This window comes from Dendrobates tinctorius, unplaced genomic scaffold, assembly GCF_039654945.1.
Source record: "Dendrobates tinctorius isolate UK_male_01 unplaced genomic scaffold, ASM3965494v1 ptg000211l, whole genome shotgun sequence".
NCBI lineage: Eukaryota > Metazoa > Chordata > Amphibia > Anura > Dendrobatidae > Dendrobates > Dendrobates tinctorius.
The window spans coordinates 23,217,792-23,243,044 of record NW_027361878.1 but is presented as its reverse complement, the minus strand read 5'-3'; the positions used below and the strand labels follow the sequence as shown (position 1 = coordinate 23,243,044).

At 44.5% G+C, this 25,253-nt stretch overlaps 2 protein-coding genes across 2 annotated transcripts; one reads left to right on the top strand and one right to left on the bottom strand.

Annotated features, from left to right (window-relative positions):
- Positions 1 to 107: 107 nt before the first annotated feature.
- On the bottom strand, positions 108 to 11,035 carry PRDX5 (peroxiredoxin 5). The gene is made up of 6 exons (XM_073554614.1): positions 10,883 to 11,035; positions 8,651 to 8,785; positions 6,045 to 6,176; positions 3,292 to 3,330; positions 2,687 to 2,751; positions 108 to 346 (listed from the first exon to the last, which is right to left on the bottom strand). Exons 1-6 carry the CDS (start codon positions 10,973 to 10,975, stop codon positions 241 to 243), a joined length of 570 nt encoding a protein of 189 aa, XP_073410715.1. The 5' UTR covers positions 10,976 to 11,035; the 3' UTR covers positions 108 to 240.
- A 72-nt stretch (positions 11,036 to 11,107) lies between these two features.
- On the top strand, positions 11,108 to 25,125 carry TRMT112 (tRNA methyltransferase activator subunit 11-2). Its single transcript, XM_073554615.1, has 4 exons — positions 11,108 to 11,307; positions 17,168 to 17,269; positions 24,767 to 24,859; positions 24,945 to 25,125. Exons 1-4 carry the CDS (start codon positions 11,233 to 11,235, stop codon positions 25,041 to 25,043), a joined length of 369 nt encoding a protein of 122 aa, XP_073410716.1. The 5' UTR covers positions 11,108 to 11,232; the 3' UTR covers positions 25,044 to 25,125.
- The last annotated feature ends 128 nt before the right edge of the window (positions 25,126 to 25,253 follow it).

Sequence of the window (25,253 nt, the reverse complement as noted above, 5' to 3'; positions counted from 1 at the left end):
AGTTATAATCCTGCCTCTGACGATAAGGAAACTGCTGTAAACTTTATAAACTGGAAGATCTGTCCTGACATAGCGAGATACATCCCATGATAATAATGAGAGCAAACTTCAGGTAGAAGTATTGTCTTTATTAAGGATTGTGTTCTATTACACCATTGATGAAGATACTGGTAATTCTGTAATGCTACGCAGTATTACTCCGAGAAGTTAAACACATGATATGTCGTGTAGGATTCCACCTTACAGCTGAGACAGTATACTTCCAGCCAGACTGCAAGTTAGTCCTGTCCCGTCTTCTTCTACATTAATGGCTTTCACCTTCCCACCTTCAACTATCATAGAAAACCTAAGGAAGAAGGATAAGGAACATCAGTGATTCTTGAAGAGCAACTTGGTTAAAAGGCGCGGTCAGATGGCTGTATAAATCTGACCGAGATTGGAACGCAGTGTACGGACTGGCCGGTGGCTCTCCCAACTGTATGAAGCCATCATGGTATGGTCAGGAGAGCCAGCAGCCAGTCCATGCACTGAGTTTCGATCTCAGTCCGATTTACACGGCCATCTGACTGCACTCGAAGCATTCCTAGCCAACATTACTAGCGAACTCACAGGATAAGTCATAGAAATTAGACATCTCTCCATTCATCCCGTGCCTGGTTGCATAAATCGGTCAATGAACACTCAAGTCTGCAGATCATTGTGGTCCCAGACATGGGACCTACATCAACCAGAACTTCATGGTGTATAGTGTGTAAGTAAAGGGTAATTCACACGATGCAGATTTAGTGAGCATTTTTAGCACAGATTTACATGCAGAAAAGCAGCAGCATAATACAGTACTGTGATGAGCGAGCGTGCTCGGATACGGTGTTATCTGAGCATGCTTGAGTCGCCGCGGCTGCACGTCTCACGGCTGTTCGACAGCTGCAACACATGCATGGATTGCCTAACAAATAGATCACAGACAGCTGATCGAGCAGACAGATACAGCGATTGGCAGGTTCTGGGAGCGAAAGGTGAAAGTGCACACCTCGAAAAAAAATAAAAACTAAAGGGACACCTGGTTGCACAGCAAGCAGAGATTTCACATACTGCGATCCGAGAGCAACAAATGTGGCTCTCTCTGCAATGGAGTGACGCAGCTCAAAACGGAAAATAAGTGGCAGAATCAGTGGAAATCAGGCATTTTTTTACAAAGTATTTAACTAAACTAAAAAGGTAGGCACATATTTGTGCCCAAATCTGCGGCAATTTTAAGCTCTTTTTCTAAATAAGTTTAATTAAAACAAAGAAGCATTGCAGGTTGCTTTGATGCACAGACCCATTGCATGATGGATAACAGGAACATCAAATACCACTGACCAAGGTGGATTTGCAAAACCTTACAACATATCTTTTATTTTATTAATAGAAAAAAAAAAAAAAAAAAAAAAAACACTTGGCGCTTCCCCTTTCTTGTACATTGATTAAAACGGGCACCAGTAATGCGTTTAGAATCTATAATCAATATATTTAAAATGTGAGCACAAAACAAGTGATCAACCATGTAGGATGAACAAGGAATTATTGGTAGCACGTATTACTTGTTTTTTTACTTGATTTAACCAGCCATCATCTGCCTCTAACAGGCGCGGGTGGAGCAGAGCTGCGCCTGTTAAATGCAGCGGATAATCTCTGATGGCACTGGCATGGGAACAATGTCATTCCTCGGGCCCATAGGCGCGCCCATGATGCGATTATGGGGCGCTGATGGATTGATATGACAGCTGGGCATCTGCTAAAGTTCCCACACTTGTCATTACAATTCTCCTGTGAAAGTCAGTGTTTAGCTGGCGTTCATAAGGAACCATGATTTTCACTATATATAGCGGCGCGGCAAATAATTAGACTATCCACAGCTTCAATTCCCGTAAGGGAAGTACTAGATACAAAAAAAATAAAAAAAAAATCACATACTTAGTATCGCTGCAGTTGTAAAAGTCTGCGCAAAATAAGGAATCTGATTGGTTTCAGTGTAACCAGAGAATTAAAAAAAAAACTAAGTTTTTTTTTTATCGTCGCAACCTTGCAATAAGAGGCGATCAAAACATTGTATCTATCCCAAAATGGTATCAGTAAAAATGTCAAAAAAAATAAGCCCTCACCAGATCCAGATTCCAAAAAAATTTGTCAAATGTTACGCATCTCGGAAGAAGGAGACAAAAGCGGATTTTTTTTTTTTTTTTTTTTTTTTTTTTTAACAAATTTCCACATTTTTTTCCACTACTTAAAAAAAAAACAAAAACAAAAAGAAAAAACCCCAAAAAAACGGGACATGATTGGCATGTTCGCACTCGTACTGACCTGGAAAAACATACCGCCACGTTTGCTTAGCATATAATAAACAATGTAACTGGGAAAAAAAAAAAACGCAAAACAATTGTAGAATTGCACTTTTCTTTTTGCCAATGTCAACGGCAGTGTCATTGGCAGCGAATATTTTTCCCTGCTTTTCAGGGGATCATATTATTAAATGAATGGTGTCATTCAAAAGTATAACTCGTACCACAAGAAGCAACCTCTCATATGGATGGAAAAAAAACAAAGAAAAAAAAAAAAAAAGTTATAGCTCTTGTAAGAAGGGGAGGAAAAAAAACGAATACGAAGAAAAACGTTCATGTATTTCCCCAGCGCTGCGAAATTTTACCTTTTGCAACGTTTATTTCCAAAAATATCTTCCAGATCCTTCTTCTCCAGCAGTAATCCAGCAGCCTGTGAGCAAAATGTGAGAAGTCAGCGAGCGCCCAGATCCTAATCCTATCGCACAATAGATGTATATCTTGGCAATAAGTTACAGCAGCCATGAGGATCAGTGACGGTCGATTATCACTATAGGATTGGCTGGGGCTGCAGAGTCCGCGGCATATTATTTTATAGCAAACCCTACTCAAATCCAACTTTTATAAAACTGATGAAAAATACATTACAATATTTCCTTAAAGTTTCTTTCCATCTTCATAGATGGATCTTGCCAGATCGTGCTGGTAAATACAAGCAATTTAACAATTTACTGTTTCTTAAAATTTGCATCCGTTGTCGAGATATTAACATTTTCTTTGGTTTACAGCTTGTTGCCTTGGAGACCGACCGCCGCTGCGGTCTTGATTGTAAAGCCCTGTACTGAAGCTGGTCGGGATTAGGAGGTAACAGCGCACTCCGGGGATCCTGGCCAGCTTCAAAACAGTACTCAACAGAAAACTAGGCCCAGCGCTAGTTATTTATAGGTCGTAATTCAGGATTCATCGTAATTACCTTGGAAAAGTCTCCGCATGGATCGGCTAACATGTGGACCTACAAGAGAAGGACAGGACTGATCAGTGGATCATCTGATACAAATACGAACAAATTGTTTCTATCTGATTTTTTGTGATCTAGTTACAGAGGACCGGAGAATAGATGCCGTGTGTCGTTACTGCAATCATTTTCTTGCAGTTCATGTTTTTTGCACTATTTATGCTTTAAAAGGGAAACAGTCATCAGGTTTTTAGACAAAGTAAAGTCATCACCTCCATACATTTATATTACAAGTCCTTGTCTCCATTGCAAATGGGCTCGCAAGTGCAACGGGCTTCTCTCCCTCCCTTTCTCCTGCCAGTGATTGACGGGTCACTTTTCTCTACAACCTGCTCCCCAGCCGACATCTCATGCAAGTGAAGTAATTCCCAGTGGCGCATGCATATCCTCATGACATTGTGAGAGACGGACTATCCATCTGTGCATGTGTCACCCCTGAGAATGATGGTGCCTGTGCAAAATGTCAATATCTGGGACCTGCCGACATCTCGTGCAATTGTCGTTTTCTCCCGACGCGGCACATGCGCTGTAACATCCTCATGATATCGCGAGAGCAGGGCTATCCATCTGTGCATGCGTGGCCCCCCAGTAATGATTTCGCCTGCGCAAGATGTCAGTGCCTGTGATGTGATCTCCCACCTGAGATTTTGCACATCTGCCATCATTTTCAGGGATGGTGCATGCGCAGTAACATCCTCAAGACATTGTGATAGCCTGCCTATCCATCTGCGCATGCGTCGCCTCCCCTAGGAATGATGGCGCATGTGAAAGATGTCAGTGCCTGTGACCTGCTCTCGCATCTGAGATTTTGCACATGTGCCATCATTTCCAGGGATAGCGCATGCGCAGTAAAATCCTCATGAAATAGCAAGAGCCGGGCTATCCATCTGCGCATGCATGGCCTCCCCCAGGAATGATGGCACCTGTGCAAGATGTCAGTGTCTGTGACCTGCTCTCCCATCTGAAATCACGAGAGCCAAGCTATCAATCTGCGCATGCATGGCCCCCCGCCAGTAATGATGGCGCCTGCTCAAGATGACCGTGTCTGTGATGTGCTCCCCCGTCTGAGATTTTGCGCATGTGCCATCATTTCCAGGGGTAGCGCATGTGCAGTAACATCCTCAAGACATTGCGAGAGCCGGGCTATCCACTTGCGCATGCGTTGCCCCTCCCGGAATTGATGGCACCTGTGCAAGATGTCAGTGTCTCTGACCTGATCCCCCACCTAAGATTTTGCGCATGTCCAACTATTGCCAGGGATGGCGTATGTGCACTTTGTTTTCCCAGGAATGAATTTAGTAAAAACTGATGTTTGCTCCTTAGACTTAGTTTGTGACCCACAAGCTCTGTTATATGTGCTCGTGCAATGTGCTGCTCACCACTTGTAGGAAAAAAGTAAGATTTTTTTTTTGAGGAGGTCAAAAATGATGCGTTTTCGGATAAACCTAGTCTCTGAAGAGTTTTAGTTATTTTTTTTTTTTTGCAGATTTTTGATTGGAAAGTGCCTAGTTTGGAGCAGATTCCATCAGGAACAGCTTTCAAAAAAAAAAAAAAAGCATTTCCCACCAGGTGTTTTGTCAAAACCCGTAGTGGAGGGGAAAAAAAAAAGCTGAAAAGTTTATGGTACAAAGGAATAGGTAGTGTCTATCGAGCAATTTTTTTTTTTTTTGTAAGAGTACCCTTTCCCAAAAAAAAAAAAAAAAAAAATTCTAAAAAAACGTGTACATAGCTTTAGAATTTCTCATTTAACTTTGGCTGTGAGTAAAGCTAAAAATATCACTCAATCCCATATCAGCAACAATTAAACAGTACAGTAATATTCCTTTAAAGGGTTACAGTAGTTATATGGCAAAAAAAAAACAAAAAAAAAAAAAAAACACAAACTTTATATTTCGGAAGTTCTGTGTACGATTGGTTGGGGTTCAGATGGCACGGGCTCAGAGCCCGATCTGCTTTATTTCAGCTGGTGAGCAGAGGAATGTATGAACTGATAGTCTAAAGCCAGAATTTAGCTGATGGCGTTCACCCCTTTATCCAGAGATTAGTATAAGTCTTGGCATCCGGAAACTACATAAAAAAAAACAAAACAAAAAAAAGAAAAAAAAAAAACTTCTGATGTCTCATTGTGACATACCAGAAGTTGTGCCAGTTGTCTAATAGTTTGTGCTTCAGTGCCGCCCTGATGTGCACAGAATTCCCCCGCGCACTCATGTTATTCAACCAGAAAAGTGGACGGCGGCCAACTCTGAGGGTTACGCAACACACTACCTGACGAAACATTTAACCCTTGGAGCGAAAACGCCACACTTGTCTTCCCAGCTTCAGATAGCAGGGGCATAATTTGAAAGGGGGTATTGGGCAAACAAAAAAACAAAAAAAAAACCCCAGACCGTGCCACGGTAAACAATGCACATGATAGTGTGTAAGTGTTCGAGACAATACAACCCAGTGCAGATTTAGAAAATGGGGTGAGCACAATTTAATGGAATTGTCCTAATTCATAACTACTTTTCATAGTTAAGTCTCGCAACAGTCAGAAGATCATTCCAAGGAGGTCCAGTATGTCCCAATACTTTTCTGCTTACTATGCTGGGCGCACTACCACTTTAATAAAGAACTGCTTCAGAAGTGAAGACGTTTCACCTCCCGCACACTGCAGTATATAACATGTCACACAATGACTCAATCTGGGCACAACATCTTTCCTTTACCTTCCCATCGGCGCCATGTACTTTCCCCCACTCGCTTACAACAAAGACATCATTGACCGAGATGCAGGCGATTACTTCCGCCCCGCGGGATTTCAAGTCGTCAGACTGAGTCACGTATCCAGGCAGGTGCGTCTGGGGAAAAACACAAAGAGGACGACAAGTAAACATAACAAAATGTACGTTATCAGCCTGAAGGGGGCACGTCCTACGAGAGCTCAGCTGGATGGGGAAACACTGAGCAAGTTCAGCCACTGCTGATGGACTGCAGAGGTGGTCGATAACTTGGGCAACGGACAGGAAACAATAAAAAAAAAAAATTCCAAAAAAGTCCATATCTGGGCAAATATAGCGCTTTAATTTTCCAACTTAAAAGATAGACCAGATGCACAAAATTAAAAGGATTAAAAGGAATGTGTAACCAGGTTTTTGTCACATAATCTGAAAGCTGCATGATAGAGAGAGAGATCCTGATTCCAGCAATGTGTCACTTACTCAGCTGCATGCTGTAGTTTTGATAATCTCCTGCTGATAAAACAGTGACTTTATCACTAAAGGACTAGTAAACCTGCTGCCAGGTTGTCCAACCCCGTCCCCACCACTGATTGGCTGCTTTCTGCCTATGCACAGTACACAAAAGCAGAAAATCAGTGGTGTGGGCAGGCCTATACAGGGCTCAGCATTCAGAGGACTGCTAGAAAATGAGGATTTTAACAACTTCAACAATATCTACAACAAGCAGCCCATTAAGTGACAGATTGCTTGGAATCAGGGTCTCTGTCTCTACATTATGCTGCTCTCAGATAGGGGAGCAAAAAAAATCTGGTGACAGATTCCCTTTAAAAATGTGAGCATTTTATTCCAAATGTTCTTCAGTTCAAGACATGGGTGCAGAAAAAAGGGTCCCATTGAGTTTTTGTGAAACAAAAAAAAACAAAAACATGTTTTTTTGTGGATTTTTTTTTTTTTTAAATGGCCTTGAGTCAAAAATGCTGCTGCAAGACGATAATTTCAAGTTTATACTAAAATTATAACTACGTGAAAATAGGAGAACAAAGGAGCATATGATATTAATAAACTTTTTCAATTTTATATCAATAACATCATATCAAATGGTAGGGTAATGGTACAAAAAAAATGAACAGTATAAAATACACAAAAGGAGAAGAGATAATGAGGGAAAGATATCTCGAGGCTCAGTGACAGCACAGATAGTATAAATAATAAGGCACATAAAGACCCCAAAAAAATAACAGGGCACGTGCGCAATATCAATATTGGAGGCAATATAACCTATATGTTATAGCCGACACTGCGCACTAGATAAAAACCACAAAAAAGGACCCCAGAGCATTGGTGTGCCATGCCTGCAGCAAGTAAAAATTCCCGACAGTAAACCGCCCTCAAAAGTTGGGTAAAACCCATAATAGTGGTAGAACACAGGCGGGACGGCGCTTACCCATAGCGGATGAGAAAGCTGCTTGAAGCTGGGCGAAACGCGCGTGGGGGGGGGGGGGGGTCTCCTTCCGATCCATCTTCCACATCTGATCCTTATAATAGGTAAGCGCCGTCCCGCCTGTGTTCTACCATATTGATATTGCACACATGCCGTTATTTTTCAGGGTAATCAGCACTTTATTCATTTTTTGGGGGTCTTTATGTGCCTTATTATTTATACTATCTGTGCTGTCACTGAGCCTCGAGATATCTTTCCCTCATTATCTCTTCCCCTTTTGTGTATCTTATACTATTCATTTGTTTGTACCATTACCCTACCATTTGATCTGATGTTATTGATATGATATTAATAAACTTTTGCAATTTTATATGCTCCTTTGTTCTCCTATTTTCATGTCTTAATGGAGCTTGAGCCTTTTCTCTAGCTTTTGTGTGCCAATTGGCATTTTTTGTTTTGCCTCTGAATATATCATGCTACCTGATGGTGGTATCATAAAATTATAACTACGCTGCCTAAAATGAATTTTTGGTGTTTTTGTACACACAAAAAAAACAAACAAAAAAAAAAAAACAGCATGCTTAGAATATGGCGGCTTTTTTTTTTTTTTCAGTGTAGAAATAAATTACAGGAAAAATATGTACAAAATGACAATAAATAATACTAAAAGCCAAATACAAAAAAAAGTTGTGTTATAAAATTTAATAAATGAGGAAGCCCTAAAAGAAACTTCCATGAAACTTAAGTGATGCAATTGAAAATGTGGTAACCAATAAACCCCGTCATTTTGTTACATTTTCTCTTGATGTCCCTTGTGCTGCCCGTTAGGCCACTGGTTACGAAAGATTCTTTTAGGGTTACGTTAGGCAATAAGAAACCACTCAGAGGCGAGACATTTCCACACCGGCCCTAGAGCGGTAATTACTGTTACAGAAGTGTTGGCAAATGCCACCACCACTTATTCTCAGGGGAAACGACAGCTCTCAGGGATGTTTAGGACCAAGCCACAAGATAAATCGGACTGGGTTATCTGATAACCTGAGTGCCTACGATCCTGATATATATACAGTCCTGAGGTGGCTGGACGGGACCGCGGCCGGGGGCTGGACGGGACCGCGGCCGGGGGCCTCTTCTCTCTAACCAGACAACTTACATTGGAGCACCCTGGTGTAAAAGCCCCTGGAACTCCAAACAGCACCCCTTTCTTCTTTCCGAACACATCTCTGACGCTTTTCTTGTTTCCAGGACCTCCTTCAAAGATCTGCACGTCCGGTAGAGGATCTCCAACCTTGAAGAGAAATCACTTATCAGACAGGTCGGCTTCTTGTTCGCCTCGTTCAGTTTCATATAGGAAACAATGGGTGGACCCCTGACTATAACGGGCCAGCTTAGACCTCCAGATTCGGCGCGGGCTTCAGCGTGAACCTAACATTACAGATCAGGACGTTACATTAACCATGGGACTAAACGAGAACTTCATGGCTGATAAAAAAGAAAAAAATGAGCAAGAAGTGATTTGGAGCAGGAGTATCACACAGTAGAAGAAATCAGACCTCGGTGAGGGAACGGATCGGATTTTTTCTAAGTGTAGAAGCGCATGAAACTCAAGTAAGGAACGTGGAAAACCCGGGGCGGTAATTGTGACCTTAACGTGGTCACCCAGTCGACCATAAGCCGATACAAAAGTCACGTGTTGTAACTGATTTTGTGGTGGAAACGCTTTCCAAAAAATGAAGCTAGTGGATCTAAAAAAAAAAAAAAAAAAAAAGCATTTTTTTTCCTTAACATTTTGACAATGAGTTTTTACTTTAATCTCTAGAGAGTTCATGAACCAAAATAACACATAAAAGTGTAAAAACTCTATGGAACATGCACAGTGTGAACCCAGCTGTAAATGGACAAAACGGGGGTTGTCCGGCCTTAAGGCTACAGGTCAGCAGACTCAGCAGCCATTCTATGTGACTGCAGACTTGCGAATGCTCCCATCGCGTTCACTGCTTGCTGTGTGGAATGGTGGGCTCATGACCATACGTAGGCGATTTTCACACTTCCCCGGCCACATTCCGACTAGACGTGTCCGGTCTCGCTGAATACACTTGCCCTGAGCAGGGCAGTGCACGTCTAGTCTGCATGTGACCGTATGCATGCAAATTACATCCTTGCGGTCACATACATGGCTCTCTTGGGGAATCCTCACAAGTCTGCAGTCACACAGAGTTTAAGGCCGGACAACCCCTTTAATATCGATGGCGACTATGCAGTTAACAGAGCTCTGCTTTTCCGCAACTAATCACACCAAGCAGCAGAAACAGCCGATCTGGTATTAATAACCTAAGGGACAGACCATCGATATAAAAGTATTGGACGGCCCCTTTAAGTGAGATAAGGTTTCTAATAAAACGAAGGAAAAAAAAAAATATAGTACCAAAAAATTAAAAAACAAACAAACAAAAAACAATTAAAATCAGTAATCAACATAGAAGATAAAAAAAGGAGGGGATCCAAGAAAAAACAAACAAACAAGTGTTTTGGTCCTCTATGACTTTACTCATAGGTAAAATTGTTTTTTTAATTATATTTTTTCCTTTTTTTGGTGCTGGATTTTGTCTTTTTTCCTCTGATTTGCTGTTGGGGACCCTGGCACCCCACTAAATGGCATGATCTCGTGAGCTGATGGGGGGGGGGTTTCTCTTTTTTCCTACTAAAACAGGCGCATCTTACACCCGTGTACTTATTATTGAAATATCAAAAAACGGACAGTCACTTCCAAACAGATCAGATGTGAACAGGCGCATACGGAGAGCGGCCGTCTTCAGTTGTGCATGGGAACGTCAAACATATAAAATCCAAATTACATTACTGCTCTAGAAAATCGGAAAAAATGAGAATATCTAGCACATATATTGGCCGATTCACGTGTGCCCGGCAGCCGCGATAAGGCGATTCTCGTTGCTGGGAACCTAATTATTAAGACCGACATAAATCGGCCAGATTTAGTCTCCTCCTAAACGTTCTGCGTCTTTTTCAGACTGGAATAGGCAACTTTTTACATGTTTTATGTAGAAATGCAATAATATAGACGTCGTACTTCACTGCTCCCCCTGAGCGCTGTAATCTCAGGTTTTGGCACAAATACTAGAGAATTGGTGTAAATAAATCATTGAATCCCCGGATACATGGAGCTCAGGCGTTTCTGACAACTATCTGAGCCATAAACGCCCCGTGTGAACGGTGTCAGTCATGGGGGGACTTCAATCACTGACACTACAGACGTTATTACACGCCAGCACTGACATAGGAGCTATTATTAGCACAGGACGATAATATCAGCCCTGATAACGCGCCGCATGTGCCGGCGGGTCCGAAGTACACACAGCGCGGTTACCTTGATAGACATGGCTCTGCTTCGCACTCCGCTCCTGGCGACTGTACGCAGCGGTGACAGAAGGAGGAATGATACGGGCAATCGAAGAGCCATGACAACTAAGGGCGGGCCACAAGGGGGGCGGTGGCATGACTGTACTGGAGGGAGGACACGCCCACCTACGCTAAGCGGCTAAAGCGCATGCGTGTGCCTCAACAACCCCCCAATGCGCATGCGCTTAGAAACTTCCTGCGTTCGGTAACGGTTACCTAGCAACACGAATCGGAGGCGGAGCTGCAGACCTGCGGTGACCTTCCCTACGTCCCCGGAAGTAGTTGAAGTGTGAAGCACGTGGGTGCCGGTACCGGAGAATGAAGCTTTTGACGCATAATATGCTGCGGAGCCACGTAAGCGGGGTGACCCGAGGATTCCCGCTCATCATCCGGGTATGATGCTTGTGTGTCTGCGCCATCCTGAGCCTCCTCCTCTTGGTTATGTCTGCTCTGTCCGGTCTTCTGCGCCTCTTTCCTGCCTTAGGCTATGTGCACACGCTGCGGTTTTTTCTTCGCGGATTATAAACCGCAGCATGTCAATTATTTCTGCGGATTCTGCTGCGGTTTCACACACATAGTAGAGGTGTGAAACCGCAGGTCACTTTACCTGCGGTTCCGTGGAGAAAAACCCGCAGGTGATTCCGCAGTGTGTGCACATAGTTTTACTCTGTAGTGACCTTTTGGGGCTGTGACTGCCTCTGGCTGATTTTTTTTTTTTTCTTTTTTTTTTTTTTTCTGCAACTCTCATCAGATTCAAAGCGTCCAGTGTTTGCTCTTATTTATTCCTGCCGTTCCCCCGGGTATTCCGGCTTTTGTTTTCTTAAAATCCACCATTCGGCTCCACGTGTACCTGTCTTTTTATTTAGAATTCTTTATTTCCAAAAGGGTGTGACTCAGGGTAATTATGCAGGGCGAGAGACACGCCCCAGAGGAACCCGAGACACACGACCCCCCCCTAGAGGAACCCGACACGCCCCTTGTAAGTGCCATAAAAATGAGCACTAAATAAAAAGCCCTATCTCTGGCACCATATGGTGGATAAAAAATAAATACAGAGGAGCAGCGGGAATATAGTAAGAGCAAAAACTGGACACTTTTGATCCGGTGACAAAAAAAATCCTGATGATAAATTCTCCTTATGTGTCTTTGTCCTAGTCTGTCTCCATGGTTACAGACCACCACTGACCCCTGTGTAGTCTGATTCTGCAGTCCCACTCAGTGCTTCTTGCTTGTCCATGCTTGGGGCTTATGTCTGCACTCACTCTGCAGACCCGTGAATCCTCACATCACGCACAGTGAGGATTCTCCGGCTCCAGTCATGTGACCACAAGTATGCGATTTGTAAACTTCTGGTCACATTCCGACTAGACGTGTGCGGCCTCCTTTAATTCACTTGTATTGAGTGATGCTGCACGCGTCTAGTCGGCATGTGACTGCATGTATAAAAATCATAGTTGTGGTCTCACTCCCTGGACTGGAGACTCCTTACATTGTGCACAAATCTGCAGACTTGAGCCCCAAGTCTGGAAGACCCCTTTAGCCCTCCTTCACACGCCCATATTTTATGAAGGACTTGGCCCCTATGATCACCTACTCGCAGTATAGATTTTCTTCTTTAGTTAGCGTCCATGTGTCATTAGGGGCTTCTCAATGCTCCTTTCCACTCAGCGCCTCTTAGGGTGACTGACAGCTCTCGCCGAGAGCAAGCACTGCCTGAATGGAATCCCCGACACTGGATGTTGGCAGTTCTACTTTTTTTTTTTTTTTTTTCACACCATATAAATAAAAATAATATAGACACATGTAACTTATAGTATTGCCATAATCATACCGAGCTGCAGCATCATGGCTCCGGGTCATTTTTACCATTTAATAAATACCATAAAACAATTGCAGAATTGATTTTTTTTGCCCCCATTTCATCCCATTTGATTTTTTTTTTTTTTTTTTTTTTATAGGGCATTGGATGATAAAATTGCCAGTGTCATTCAAAACTTTTAACTCGTCTTGCAAAAAAAAAAAAAAAAGCCCTCTTCTATTTATGTCAATATGGAGCATTCAGAGTTCGGTGTCCGACATCGGAGCTCAAGGCACGGACTGGCTGCGGGTATCCTGACCTGACCGTATCGTAGAAATATATACAGCTGCTCTGGTCAGGAGACCCGCGGCCAGTACCCTGCGCTTTGTCGTCCATGGTCGCACTCAATCTGCATGGACATATGAACTGGCCCTTAGAAGAAGAGGAGGAAAAGATGGAAAAACAAAAATTGGCAGCGGAGGAAAAGGGTTAATAATAAAAATACTAAATGTTCATTTATATAGCGCCAACATCAGTTCATATACAACAGTCATAAGTAACACTATTAAAGATAATAAAATAATTAAAGCAAAGATAATGACGCCCCTGCTCGTGAGAGCTTACAGTCTACAGTAAGGTGGGGGGCAGACACACAGTACAGGGGCTTATCTCCAATGATGGTCGATTAAAATCTTCATGAGCTAGTCACCAGCTAGTGCTTTCGGGTGCGGTGGAGTTTGATGGAGGATTATGTTCAGAGAAAGTGTGGGCTATATGTATAAAAGGACTTTGATTAGGGAACGTTATAGGCCGCCCTAAACAGATGTGTGTTTAGGGAGCACCTAAAAATGTATAAGTTGTGGTTAGTCCTGATTTCTAGGGGTAGAGCAATCCAGAGGTTTGGTGCAACTCTTGAGAAGTCTTAGAGCCAAGGGTGGGAGGTACGGATGTTAGTCGAAAGTCACGAGTGGTTAGATCGATAAACAGAATTGGGAAAGGAGATGTAGGGGGGTGCTGCACTGTGGAGAGCTTTGTGGATGAGAACAAGCAGTTTAAATTGGATTCTGTAATGTATGGGCAGCCAGTGTAAGGACACGTCCGAGTGCTGATTAGCCAGATGGATGACCCTGGCTGCTGCATTAAGTATGGACCGGAGAGGGGAAAGTCAAGTGACGGAGAGGCCAATTAATAGAGCATTGCAGTAGTCCAGGCAGGAGTGGCTCAGGGCGGCGACAGTTGGGAGGGTTTGTGTTGTTTCCATGGTGAGAAAAGGGTGGATTCTAGAGATGTTCTTTAGGTGTAAGCGGCAAGAGCGGGCAAGAGATTGTATGTGGGATGTTAAGGAGAGATTGGAGTGAAACGTAACACCCAGACAGCGCACCTGCTGCCGGGGTGTTATTGTGGTACCACCCACGGAGAGGGAAATGTCAGATTTAGGGAGGTTAGTAGACGGCGGGAGCAGAAGTAGTTCAGTTTTGGAGAGGTTGAGTTTCAGATAGAGAGCGGACATGATGTTGGAGACTGCGGACAGTCACTGGCGTTCTGTAGTACAGCGGGGGTAAGGTCGGGGGATGACGTATATAGTTGTGTGTCATCAGCATAAAGATGGTACCAAAAGCCAAATCTGCTGATGGTCTGTCCAATTGGGGCCGTGTAGAGAGAGAAGAGAAGGGGGCCAAGGACTGAGCCCTGAGGTACCCCGACAGCAAGAGGAAGAGGAGATGAAGTGGAGCCAGAGAACAAAACACTGAAGGAGCGGTCAGAGAGATAAGAAGAGAGCAGTGTCCTTAATGCCTAGTGACTGGAGCCTAGAGAGTAGGAGATGGTGGTCAACAGTATCGAAAGCTGCAGAAAGGTCAAGAAGAATGAGCAGAGAGTGGTCACCGTTATGTTTTGCTGTCAGAAGGTCATTGGTCACTATGATGAGTGCAGTTTCTGTCGAATGTAGGGGGAATGTATGTAGTTTGTATTGTGAAATATCTTGACAATTCAGCCTTCAGAATTAATGGACACAGTCCAGCTGGTCCTTGGGTCTTGTTCACATTCTATGTAACTTAGCTTGAACTATTCATTCAGTCAGGGCCAAAAGTGTTGGCACCCTTGAAATTGTTCCAGAAAACAAAGTATTTCTCTCAGAAAACTTGTTACAATTACACATGTTTTGTTATACGCGTGTTTATTTCCTTTGTGTGTATTGGAACAACACAAAAGACAGTGGGAAAAAGGCAAATTGCACATAATTTTATACAAAATCCCAAAAATGAGCCGGACAAAGTTGTTGGCACCCTCAACTTAATATTTGGTTGCACACCCTTTGGAATAAATAACTGCAATCAATCGCTTCCTATAACCACCAACAAGCTTCTTACACCTCTCACCTGGAATTTTGGAGCACTCTCATTTGCAATCTGCTCCAGGTCTCTCATATCTGAAGGCTCCTTCTTCCAACAGCAATTTTAAGATCTCTCCACATGTGTTCAATGGGATTTAGATCCGGACTCATTGCTGCCACGTCGGGACTCTCCAGGTCTTTGTTTCCATCCATTTCTGGGTGCTTCTTGAAGTATGTTTGGGGTCATTGTCCTACTGAAAGACCTATGACCTTGGACGTAAACCCAGATTTCTGTCACTGGGCATTTCATGATGTCGTGCACACAGTCAAAGGGACTCAGTTCCAAAGGCAGCAAAACAATCCCAAAACATTTTTGAACTTCCAACATATTTGGCTGTAGGTACTGTGTTCTTTTTTTTGCAGGCCTCATTCCATTTTCAGTAAACATTAGAATGATGTGCCTTACCAAAAGCTCTATCGTGGTCACATCTGTCCACAAGATGCTTTCCCAGGAGGATTTTGGCTTACGTACTTTTTGGCAAACTGCAGCCTAATTTTTTTTATGTCCCTGTGTCAGCAGTGGGGTTCTCCTGGGCAGAGTATGGCGTCTGTAAGACAAACCTCCTACTCCTCAATTTTCCTGACTTCGAACCCACAGCCCTACCTCACTACTGAGCATGTGCATAAAGTGCAGCACAGATTCATCTTAACTAAAAGCTGAGATCCTTAGATCAGGAATAGAACAGACATTTATAGGACATTTCATAAGTTTGACAAATTATGAAAACATTTACAGCACATCCTGCATTGAACTACTGTACCCCAATGTATTATATATTTTATGAGTTGGTTCGTTTTATATCAACTCCACCAAAATGGCAAAGACTGACACCACAGCCTTGCTCCTGGGTCTCCTTTCATATCATTTCTTTTCTTTCAAATATTGGTGGATAGTTCACGCTGACACTGATGCATTCTGAGCCTGCAAGATTGCTTGGATTTCTTTGGAGCTTGATTGGGGCTGCGTATCCCTCATCCGTTCTATCCTGCATTGCAACCTTTCATCAATTTTTCTCTGCCACCGACTTCCATGGAGATTACCTACAGTGCCATGGGTGATAAACTTTTTGACTGTGTTGAGCAATTTGAACACCAAGATCTCTGGAGTTGGACTTATAACCTTTAGATTGTTGATTATTTCTTCAAGAATTTTGGTTCTTAAGTCCTCAGACAGTTCTCTTCTCCTCTTTCTGTTCTCCATGCTTAGTGTGACACACACACACACACACACACACACACACACACACACACACACACACACACACACACACACACACACACACACACACACACACACACACACACTCTGACTAAGTGAACTGCTCTCCTTTTTATCTGGTTTCAGGTGTGGTTTTCATATTGCCCACACCTATTACTTGCCACAGGTGAGTTTGAACAAGCATCGCATGTTTGAAAAACAAAGATATTTACCAACATTTTTGTCCGGTCTATTTTTGGGGTTTGGTGTGAAATTGTGTTTGTTGCCATTTTCCTGTTTTTTTTGTTTTTTTTTTCTATTGTTACTTGTGTATTATAAAATATGTGTCATTGCAATAATGTTCTGGGAGAAATACTTAATTTTCTGGAACAATTTCAAGGGTGCCAAGACTTTCGGCCATTACTGTAACTACATCCAGTCAGTGATGTTTGACAATATATATATTGTCACCACCTACATAACTGAACAGCTGAAGAACCCAATTTGGGTATGTTCATACAGGGCATGTTTGTTTTTTTTCCTGCATGAAAAGTGCAGTGTACGTTACGTGTGTTTTTCCAACTATGGCAGACATGGGGGTCTTCAGCAGGTAGACATGCAAGTGTGCTCGAATCCCAGCCCCTGTGAGCAGTTACGTAAAACTCACCTGTGCGGACATTAATGTTTGCCAGCTTTCATAAATGGGCCTTATTCCTGCACAATTTCTACAGAGCAGGGCCTTGTTTCATCTCTCCCTCTTGCAGCACTAGATGGCGCTGTACTAGGATGCGATCTAGAATAGCGTAGCCTCCGCTCTGCATTATTTGTTCTGAATGACTTAATGTTTTCTCTGCTTTGATTTTAGGCCGAGGAGGTGAAAATGAATTCTGTGGACTTTAACCGAGAGTTTGTGACTCGTATGATTCCTAAGCTGGAATGGGAGGCCCTGGTGCAGTCTGCAGAGAGCGTGAGCATCCTTCATTCACTCCGGCATCTGTTTATAAATACAGTTGTAGCATTGCTCGTCACATTGAATCATTTTTTTAATATTTTTTTTTTTTTTGCTACTTTTATTTCTTTGGTTATAATAATATAGAATAGACGGCACCTCGACTTTCCTCATACTCTCACTTCCAAACGATACCTCCAACATTCAGTATAAAAAAAACAAAACAAAAAACAAACTGTGACCCTGCCATAAGTGTTCATGGATTTCAAGCATGTTTTTTGTTTTTTCCTCCCCTTCTTCCACGAGCAAAGACTTTTTTGTTTTTCTATCAACATAGCCGTATTGGGGGCTTTTTTTTTGCAGTATAATTTGTAGCTTGTGATGACCTCATTCACTTTACCATATAATGGACTGAAGAACAGTGAAAACAAAAATTGAAAGTAGGGTGTAGTAGTGAAGAGGAAAAAAAGATCAATTTTGCCATTGTTTTTTTTGGGTTTGGCATTTATTTTGCAGTACCCATGATCTGGCAATATGATTCTTCAGGACAATACAAGTCCAGCTATACCAAACTTATATATAACTTTTTTTTTTATATTTTAGTAAAGAAAGTAGAAGTTTGGTGACACAAACCCAATTTTTGTTTTGTACATTTTTTTTTAAGATGTGTAACTTTTTTTTTTTATGTCTCTGTGCAATGGCTATTTTTTTTACACTATAGGCTATGTGCACACGGTGTGGATTCTGCTGCGTTTCCGCAGCAGTTTTGGCCCTGCGGAAACGCAGCAGTTCCGCAGACCAAGTACAGTACAATGAAAGCCTATGGGTTTTCAAAAACGCTGTGCTGACGGTGCGTTTTTTTCCGCGCGGTTTTCAAACCGCAGCATGTCAATTGTTTGTGCGGATTCCGCAGCGGTTTCACACCTTTAACATAGTAAAGGTGTGAAACCGCAGGGCAAAACCGCAGGCAAACCGCAGGTCACTTTACCTGCGGTTCCGCGCGGAAAAACCCGCAGGTGAATCTGCAGCGTGTGCACATAGCCTAAAACTGACGTGTTTATCCAGTCTATTTTTGGATACGTATGACATTTTGATCTTTTATAGCATTTAATTGTGGGAAATGCTGTTACAGAAAATTAAGGCTAGGGTCACATAGCGTTAATGCAGTCCATTCAGCACATAGCGTTAACGGACTGCATTAACACTACTCCCTAACATGATCGTAACGCTAGCAGTGACGGACCCCCGGCTGCTGCAGCCCACGTCCAAGGGTCCTTCACAGAATGAGGGCTCATCGCTAACGTATGCCGATTATGACAGGCGATGCGCTCGTCTATAGCAGTGTATGGGTGCGTTATTGCCGCTATGTAACGGATGCGATAAACACAGCACCATAAAGCAATATGAACCCAGCCTAATTCTGATGGTTTGACCGCTGCTGTTAGGCCATGGCCCGTATTTTACAGCAGTAATTAGAAGCCAAAACCAGGAGCGGGTGATAAATACAGAAGTGGTGACGTGTTTCTATTATACTTTCCCTCCGATTGTTCCACTCTTGGTTTTGTCTTACAAATACTGATGGAAAATACTGAAAGTGTGACCGTAGCCTTAGAGGCAGGTTCTGGCTGTAGTAACATAGCTGGCCCTCGCTCTATATGGAGAAATATATATATATATATATATATATATATATATATATATATATATGAAACTCGGCACTCAACTTAATAGAAATAAAGATGAATTTTAATAATTTCGTCCAGAGATGTAGTGAACAGAAAAACATTTTGGTCTGTATTGACCTTCATCAGTTACAGTTCACTGTATGGGTGATGTCGTGTAGACACTAACACCTTGTGTCAAACGGCATGGAGATCCGATTAGGGTTATAGATGTCAGTCTGACTGATGACGAGCGGTGGATGCCGCGTCCAGTGGGGGGACTTTACCAGACCTGATACCAGATCCTTAGATATCCACTGTAACACCAACAGTATTACAGCATTATGAACCCATCAGATCTCCATGCCGTTTGACACAAGGTGTTAGCGTCCACACGACATCACCCACACAGTAAACTGTAACTGATGAAGGCCAATACTGACCGAAACGTTTTTTCTCTAGCAACCTTCCACGACAGCATAGGAGGATGTCTCCACGCCCTAATGGGGGACAGGAAGCATGAGAGGTTAAAAGGTCCCTCGCACCTCCCTCTCACCAGTGACTTTCCTGTCCCCCATGGGGCATGGAGAGGTCGGCTGCTGCAGCATACCTGAGGAAAGTGGTGGTCGGTGGCGCTGCCTCCCCTCCGAGCTGCTACCGTCTTCTCCTGGATTCGGGACCGTTCCTGGCCCTCCCGCGCTCCCCTATGGGGAGTAAAGCAGGCCAGTGATCCCTGACCGGAGGCCTCCTGTAGCTCTCCGGTCTCTCCTCTTCCCCCTGCGTGCAGTGCGACACCCGGAAGGGATGTCACACGTGCGGGTCACTTCCGGGGTATGTGGAGGTCGCGCTGTCATGGCGGCCCCCATGCTGTTGCCGGCGCGTGGAGCTCACCAGTGCTTGCTGTGCCTGCTCCGGGACCCAGGGGGGAGGAGGGGGAAAACTAATACCGCGCTGAGGGCGGGGTTAATCTGTTATTAACCCGCAGGAAGACGCCGACAGGTACAGTAAGATGAGAATCCCCTGTTAGCATGGACTGGTCTTCCTGCCCTGCGTCTGCAGAGCCCAGCGCTGCCCCAGCCACAGTAAGTGTCCGGGGAGGGGTCCTAGTGGTGCGGTCTCTGGTATAGGTCCTCAAAATACTTCTCCCCCTTGTTTCATAGGGAGAAAAGTCTGCCCATAAGAGCACCAATACATCTAGCAAGTCGGCTAAATGTGCGATATGCAGCACGAAACTTCCCTCGAATTGGGAGAAAAAGCTATGCCAAGCTTGCACAGATAAGGTGGTTAGGGCTGAGCACCCGTCATTAATCGACGAGATCCGCAGCTTGGTTACCCATCAGGTTCAAACCTCTTTAGCTGCCCTGCCCCCCCCTCCACCACCCCCAAAAAGGCGGAAAATTCAAATAGAGTCAGAGTCTGAATCAGAGGGATCATACAAATCGGGATCCGAGAATTGGGAACAACCGGGAACCTCTGGGTCAGCAGACACTAGAAGGTATCTCCTCTCCACAGAATATGTGGAGGAGCTGGTCAGTGCAGTACGTGCCACTATGGGCCTAGAGGACGAACCTGTCACGCAGACAGCACAGGATCGCACGTTTGGTGGATACGAGGGGCCTAAACGAACAGGCTTTCCAGTCCACAGGAGTATAGCAGATATGATTTCCCTGGAATGGGCGTATCCAGAAAAACGCTACTCGGCCCCCTCAGAAATCCGACATAGATTTCCCCTGGAGGGAGAGGAATTTAAATGGGACATCCCGAAGGTTGACGTCCAGGTGGCAAGAGTGGTAAAAAAGGCGGTTCCGCTGTTTGATGATGCATCCCAGCTTAGAGATCCGATGGACCGTAAAGCAGAAAGCCTCCTAAGGAAGGCCTGGGAAACCTCTGCCTTTACCTTAAAGTCAGGAATCGCGTCCACTTGTGTCTCTAGGTCCCTCTTCCAATGGATTGAGGAGCTAGAGAGCCATATTTCTCATGGTACCTCGAGAAGTGACCTCCTTAACTCCCTCCCTATCTTGCAGAGAGCTACGGGTTTCCGGGCAGATGCATCAATGGAGATGATCCGTGCCTCTGCCAGGGCTATGGTCCATTCAAATTCCGCCAGGCGAGCCCTCTGGCTTAAAACATGGAGCGGGGATGTTACTTCCAAAGTTAAACTCTGCTCTTTACCCTTCAAAGGCGAACATGTCTTCGGCCCTGCCTTAGACGAAATTTTAGAAAAGGCCACAGATAAAAAGAAGGTGCTTCCAGAGCAGAGGACCTCAAGAAAGCGTCTTTTTCGAGCCCCCCAGAGTCAGTCATCTCAACCGCGAGGAAAGGGAAAGACTGGAAGATGGAGCTACGCTAAAGGGAGAGGCAGGAACATTCTGGTCCCCCAGCAGCAGCAACCACCACAAGAAAAGCAATGACTCGACCCCGGTCGGGGGGAGGCTTTCGAGGTTTTTTCCTGCCTGGCAGTTGATCTCCAGCAGCCCCTGGGTCCTCAGTGTGATCAGAGAGGGCCTACTGCTAGAGCTCGAATCCTCCCCCCGCGGGGTATAAGAGTTACCTCCCTACCACCTCGGGAGTCCCCCAGCACTAAAATCCGGCATTCCTCTTCTTCTACACTCAAATGCCATCTCTCGGGTCCCTGTGGAGGAGCAAGGAAGGGGGCATTATTCCAGATTGTTCCTAGTGAAAAAGCCCACAGGGGAGGCAAGGATAATAATAAATCTGAAGGGCCTCAACCGACACATTGCATACCGCAAATTCAAAATGGAGTCAGTAAAGACCGCCATTCCTCTGATAGGGCCATCTTACTTCATGGCAACTAGAGATCTGAAGGATGCTTATTTCCACATCCCCATACATCCTTCCCACAGGAAGTATCTAAGGTTTGCGATCCGTCAGGGTCCGGAAGTCAAGCACTTTCAATACAATGTGCTTCCCTTTGGAATATCCTCTGCCCCTCGAGTGTTTTCCAAAATTATGACAGAGGCCGTGTCCTACATCAGAAGCCGGGGAATATGTATTGTACCTTACCTGGACGACCTACTGGTAGTAGGGTCATCCTACCAGGCCCTGGAAGACCAGGTAGCCCAGACTCTAGACATTCTCCAATCATTGGGGTGATCCCGAATATAAGGAAGTCTCAAATCCAGCCCTCTCAGGAGATAAAATTTTTAGTAATCCTACTAGATTCAAAGAATCAAATGTCCTTCCTCCCGGAGGAACATCAGACGTCTATAATGTCAAGAGTCTCAGATTTCAGAGGACAGAGATCCCTGACCCTCAGGGCAGACATGTCCATACTAGGGTTAATGACCTCCTGCATCCAGTCGGTGCCTTGGGCGCAGGCCCACTCCAGAACACTCCAGTCTCGTATCTTAAGAAACTGGAACAGGGATCACACCTGCCTGAACAAAAGGGTCCAGACCCCGGGAACAGTGAAAGCTTCACTAGCATGGTGGATGGACCGCAAAAACCTGTGCAGGGGAGTCAACTGGTCCCAGATCCCCCTGGTTACGGTAACAACAGACGCCAGCAAAAAAGGTTGGGGAGCTGTAGTGTCTCGTCAGCCATTCCAAGGGTTATGGAGCCAGAAAATGAGTGCAAGATCCCCAAATTTCAGGGAGCTGAAAGCAGTGGAGGAAGCTCTCCTGGCAGCAAGACACCTGGTCCAAGACCAACATATCAGAGTCTACTCAGACAACATAACAGTGGCACATCTCAGGCACCAGGGTGGCACAAGATCCAGCAGCCTGGAGGGCCTCTCAGGCCGAATATTTTGCTGGGCCGAAAGACACCTTCGTTCCCTGACAGCAGTCCACCTGAGGGGTACGGACAATCTTCAGGCAGATTTCCTGAGCAGGAAAAGCATCCAGCCTGGCGAGTGGGCCCTGAATGGAAGAGTCTTTTGAACACTAGTCAGCAGGTGGGGCCTCCTGGAAGTGGATCTACTAGCCTCAGGAGAGAATGCTTAAGTGAGAAACTACTTCTCCCTGAACCCCAGGGACAGAGACAGATCCCTGGGAGTGGACGCCTTCGCCCTCAAGTGGAGCTTCCATCTGGCATATGCCTTCCTGCCAGTTCCAATCCTTGCTGCAACCTGAGGAAAATCCGGGAGGATCACACTCCAACAATTCTAGTAGCTCCGCTATGGCCAAAGAGGAGCTGGTACTCTTTAATAACAGAACTACAGGTAGACGGGCCATTCATCCTACCCATAAAAGACGATCTTCTCTTACAGGGCCCTCTGCATCACCCGAACCTCAGGGGAATGAAGTTAGCGGCCTGGTTTCTGAAGCCCAGATCTTGAGGGCCAGGGGGCTATCAGAGGCGGTAATTAAAACCCTCCAGAAATTGCGGAAGCCAGTCACCATTGCCATATATAATAAAATATGGAAGAGATTCTCCTCATGGTGTCTGCCAGACCTGCCCGACCCAGACAACCCTAACATTTCCCGTATCCTAGATTTCTTACAGAGGGGGCTGGAACTAGGTCTAAAACCTAGCACACTAAAAGTACAAGTATCAGCATTAAGCTCTATGTTTGACTGTGACTTGGCTAACCACAGGTAGATAAAGATTCATGACATCGGCCGCTAGGCTACATCCAAGAAAACTAGTCTCTGTCCCACCATGGGACTTGAATGTGGTGCTTAAGGGACTCACTCAATCACCCTTTGAGCCTCTGTCATCCTGTACTTCTCAGCTCCTCACCTACAAATTAGCCTTTCTTATAGCAATAACCTCAGCAAGGCGAGTAGGAGAGCTCCAGGCTCTCTCAATCAAGGAACCCTACTTAACAGTTAGAGACGATTCCATAGTTCTCTCCCTTGATCCATCTTTCCTACCAAAGGTTGTGTCTGACTTTCATAGGTCTCAAAATATAATTCTTCCTTCATTCTGTCAAAATCCAGCAAACCCCAAAGAGGAGGTGTTTCACACGCTGGACGTAAGACGAACAATTCTCCACTACTTGGAGTACACCAAACCATATATATATAATCGACCACAATCTATTTATCCATACCTCTGGTCCAAACAGAGGAAAGAAGGTGGCAAAAAACACCATTGCCAATTGGATTAAAAAGGCTATCTCTGAAGCATACCTGGCGCAAAACATCACTCACCCCTACAGGGATCAAAGCGCAGTCAACACGATCTACCTCCACTTCATGGGCTGAGAGGGCAGGCGCATCTTCAGAGCAGATTTGTAAAGCAGCAACCTGGTACTCCTTACATACTTTCACTAAACACTATAGATTAGACCTTGTGTCACAGGGATTTAGTCTTTGGCCGAAAAGTTCTTCAGGCCGTTGTCCCCCCCCCCCTAGTGCAGTATAGGTTGTTTTGCCTCCTATGCTGTCGTGGAAGGTTGCTAGAGAAAATACAATTAGACTTACCGGTAATTCAGTTTCTAAAAACCTTCCACGACACCACTATTTCCCTCCCTGCATTCTTGGACAAATTCTGAGAATCTTAAGGTAACCGGTGCTGTGGTAATCAGTTATAAGTCACTGGTGAGAGGGAGGTGGGTGGGACCTTTTAACCTCTCGTGCTTCCTGTCCCCCATTAGGGCGTGGAGACATCCTCCTACGCTGTCGTGGAAGGTTTCTAGAAACCGAATTACCGGTAAGTCTAATTCTATTTTCTGTTCACTACATCTTTGGACAAAATTAAAATTCATCTTTATTTCTATTGAGTGCAGAGTTTCATATATATTGACCTATGGTGTGGGAATCTACTCGTGCACCTTCTATAGTAGTGCTCACGGTGTTCCTTCACTTACCTGTATATGGAGAAGACTCGGTGCCGTGCACCCTACATGTCAGGAAGGGGTAATGACACTAGTTTGCTCTCGTTACAGCTGGGGCATGGCTTGGACCTTCCAAGAGAACTTGTATCTGGATATGAAAATGATGAGGCGTTCTTGAAGAAAGTTCACCATGTATTGCTGGAAGTAAGACCCCAAGACACAAGTAGGGCTGGGGTGGACATGCACCATGTTATACTAGTGCACTCATCTTCTTATTTATCTCTGCCAGGTGGAAGTTACTGAAGGTGCCTTGAAATGTCCTGAGTCCGGCACAGAATTTCCCATCAGCAGAGGAATTCCCAACATGCTAATTAACGAGGAGTCCTAAAGAGCCACCCTGTTCCCTGGCCTGTAAATATCATCTCGCCACCCTTTATGTCCGTTCTTATTAAACGATGTTACCTGTTGGATATCTTGCGTCTTTTCTGAGACTAGCGCCCCAAAGCCTCTTGCCGGGGGATCTCCTAAACTGATCTTTATGGCCTCATACAGGCCTACGAGACCCATGGCAGGTCTGGGCATTGTGGTTCGTACTTAG

Excerpts from the sequence above, each read along its gene's own strand:
- TRMT112 (XM_073554615.1), top strand. The coding sequence starts at position 11,233 with ATGAAGCTTTTGACGCATAATATGCTGCGGAGCCACGTAAGCGGGGTG. Across the intron at positions 17,270-24,766 it reads TGGTGCAGTCTGCAGAGAGC|CTGGGGCATGGCTTGGACCT; the intron begins GTGAGCATCCTT and ends CTCTCGTTACAG. Across the intron at positions 24,860-24,944 it reads TTCACCATGTATTGCTGGAA|GTGGAAGTTACTGAAGGTGC; the intron begins GTAAGACCCCAA and ends TATCTCTGCCAG.
- PRDX5 (XM_073554614.1), bottom strand. The coding sequence starts at position 10,975 with ATGGCTCTTCGATTGCCCGTATCATTCCTCCTTCTGTCACCGCTGCGT. Across the intron at positions 8,786-10,882 it reads GCAGAGCCATGTCTATCAAG|GTTGGAGATCCTCTACCGGA; the intron begins GTAACCGCGCTG and ends TTTCTCTTCAAG. Across the intron at positions 2,752-3,291 it reads CATGCGGAGACTTTTCCAAG|GCTGCTGGATTACTGCTGGA; the intron begins GTAATTACGATG and ends TTTTGCTCACAG.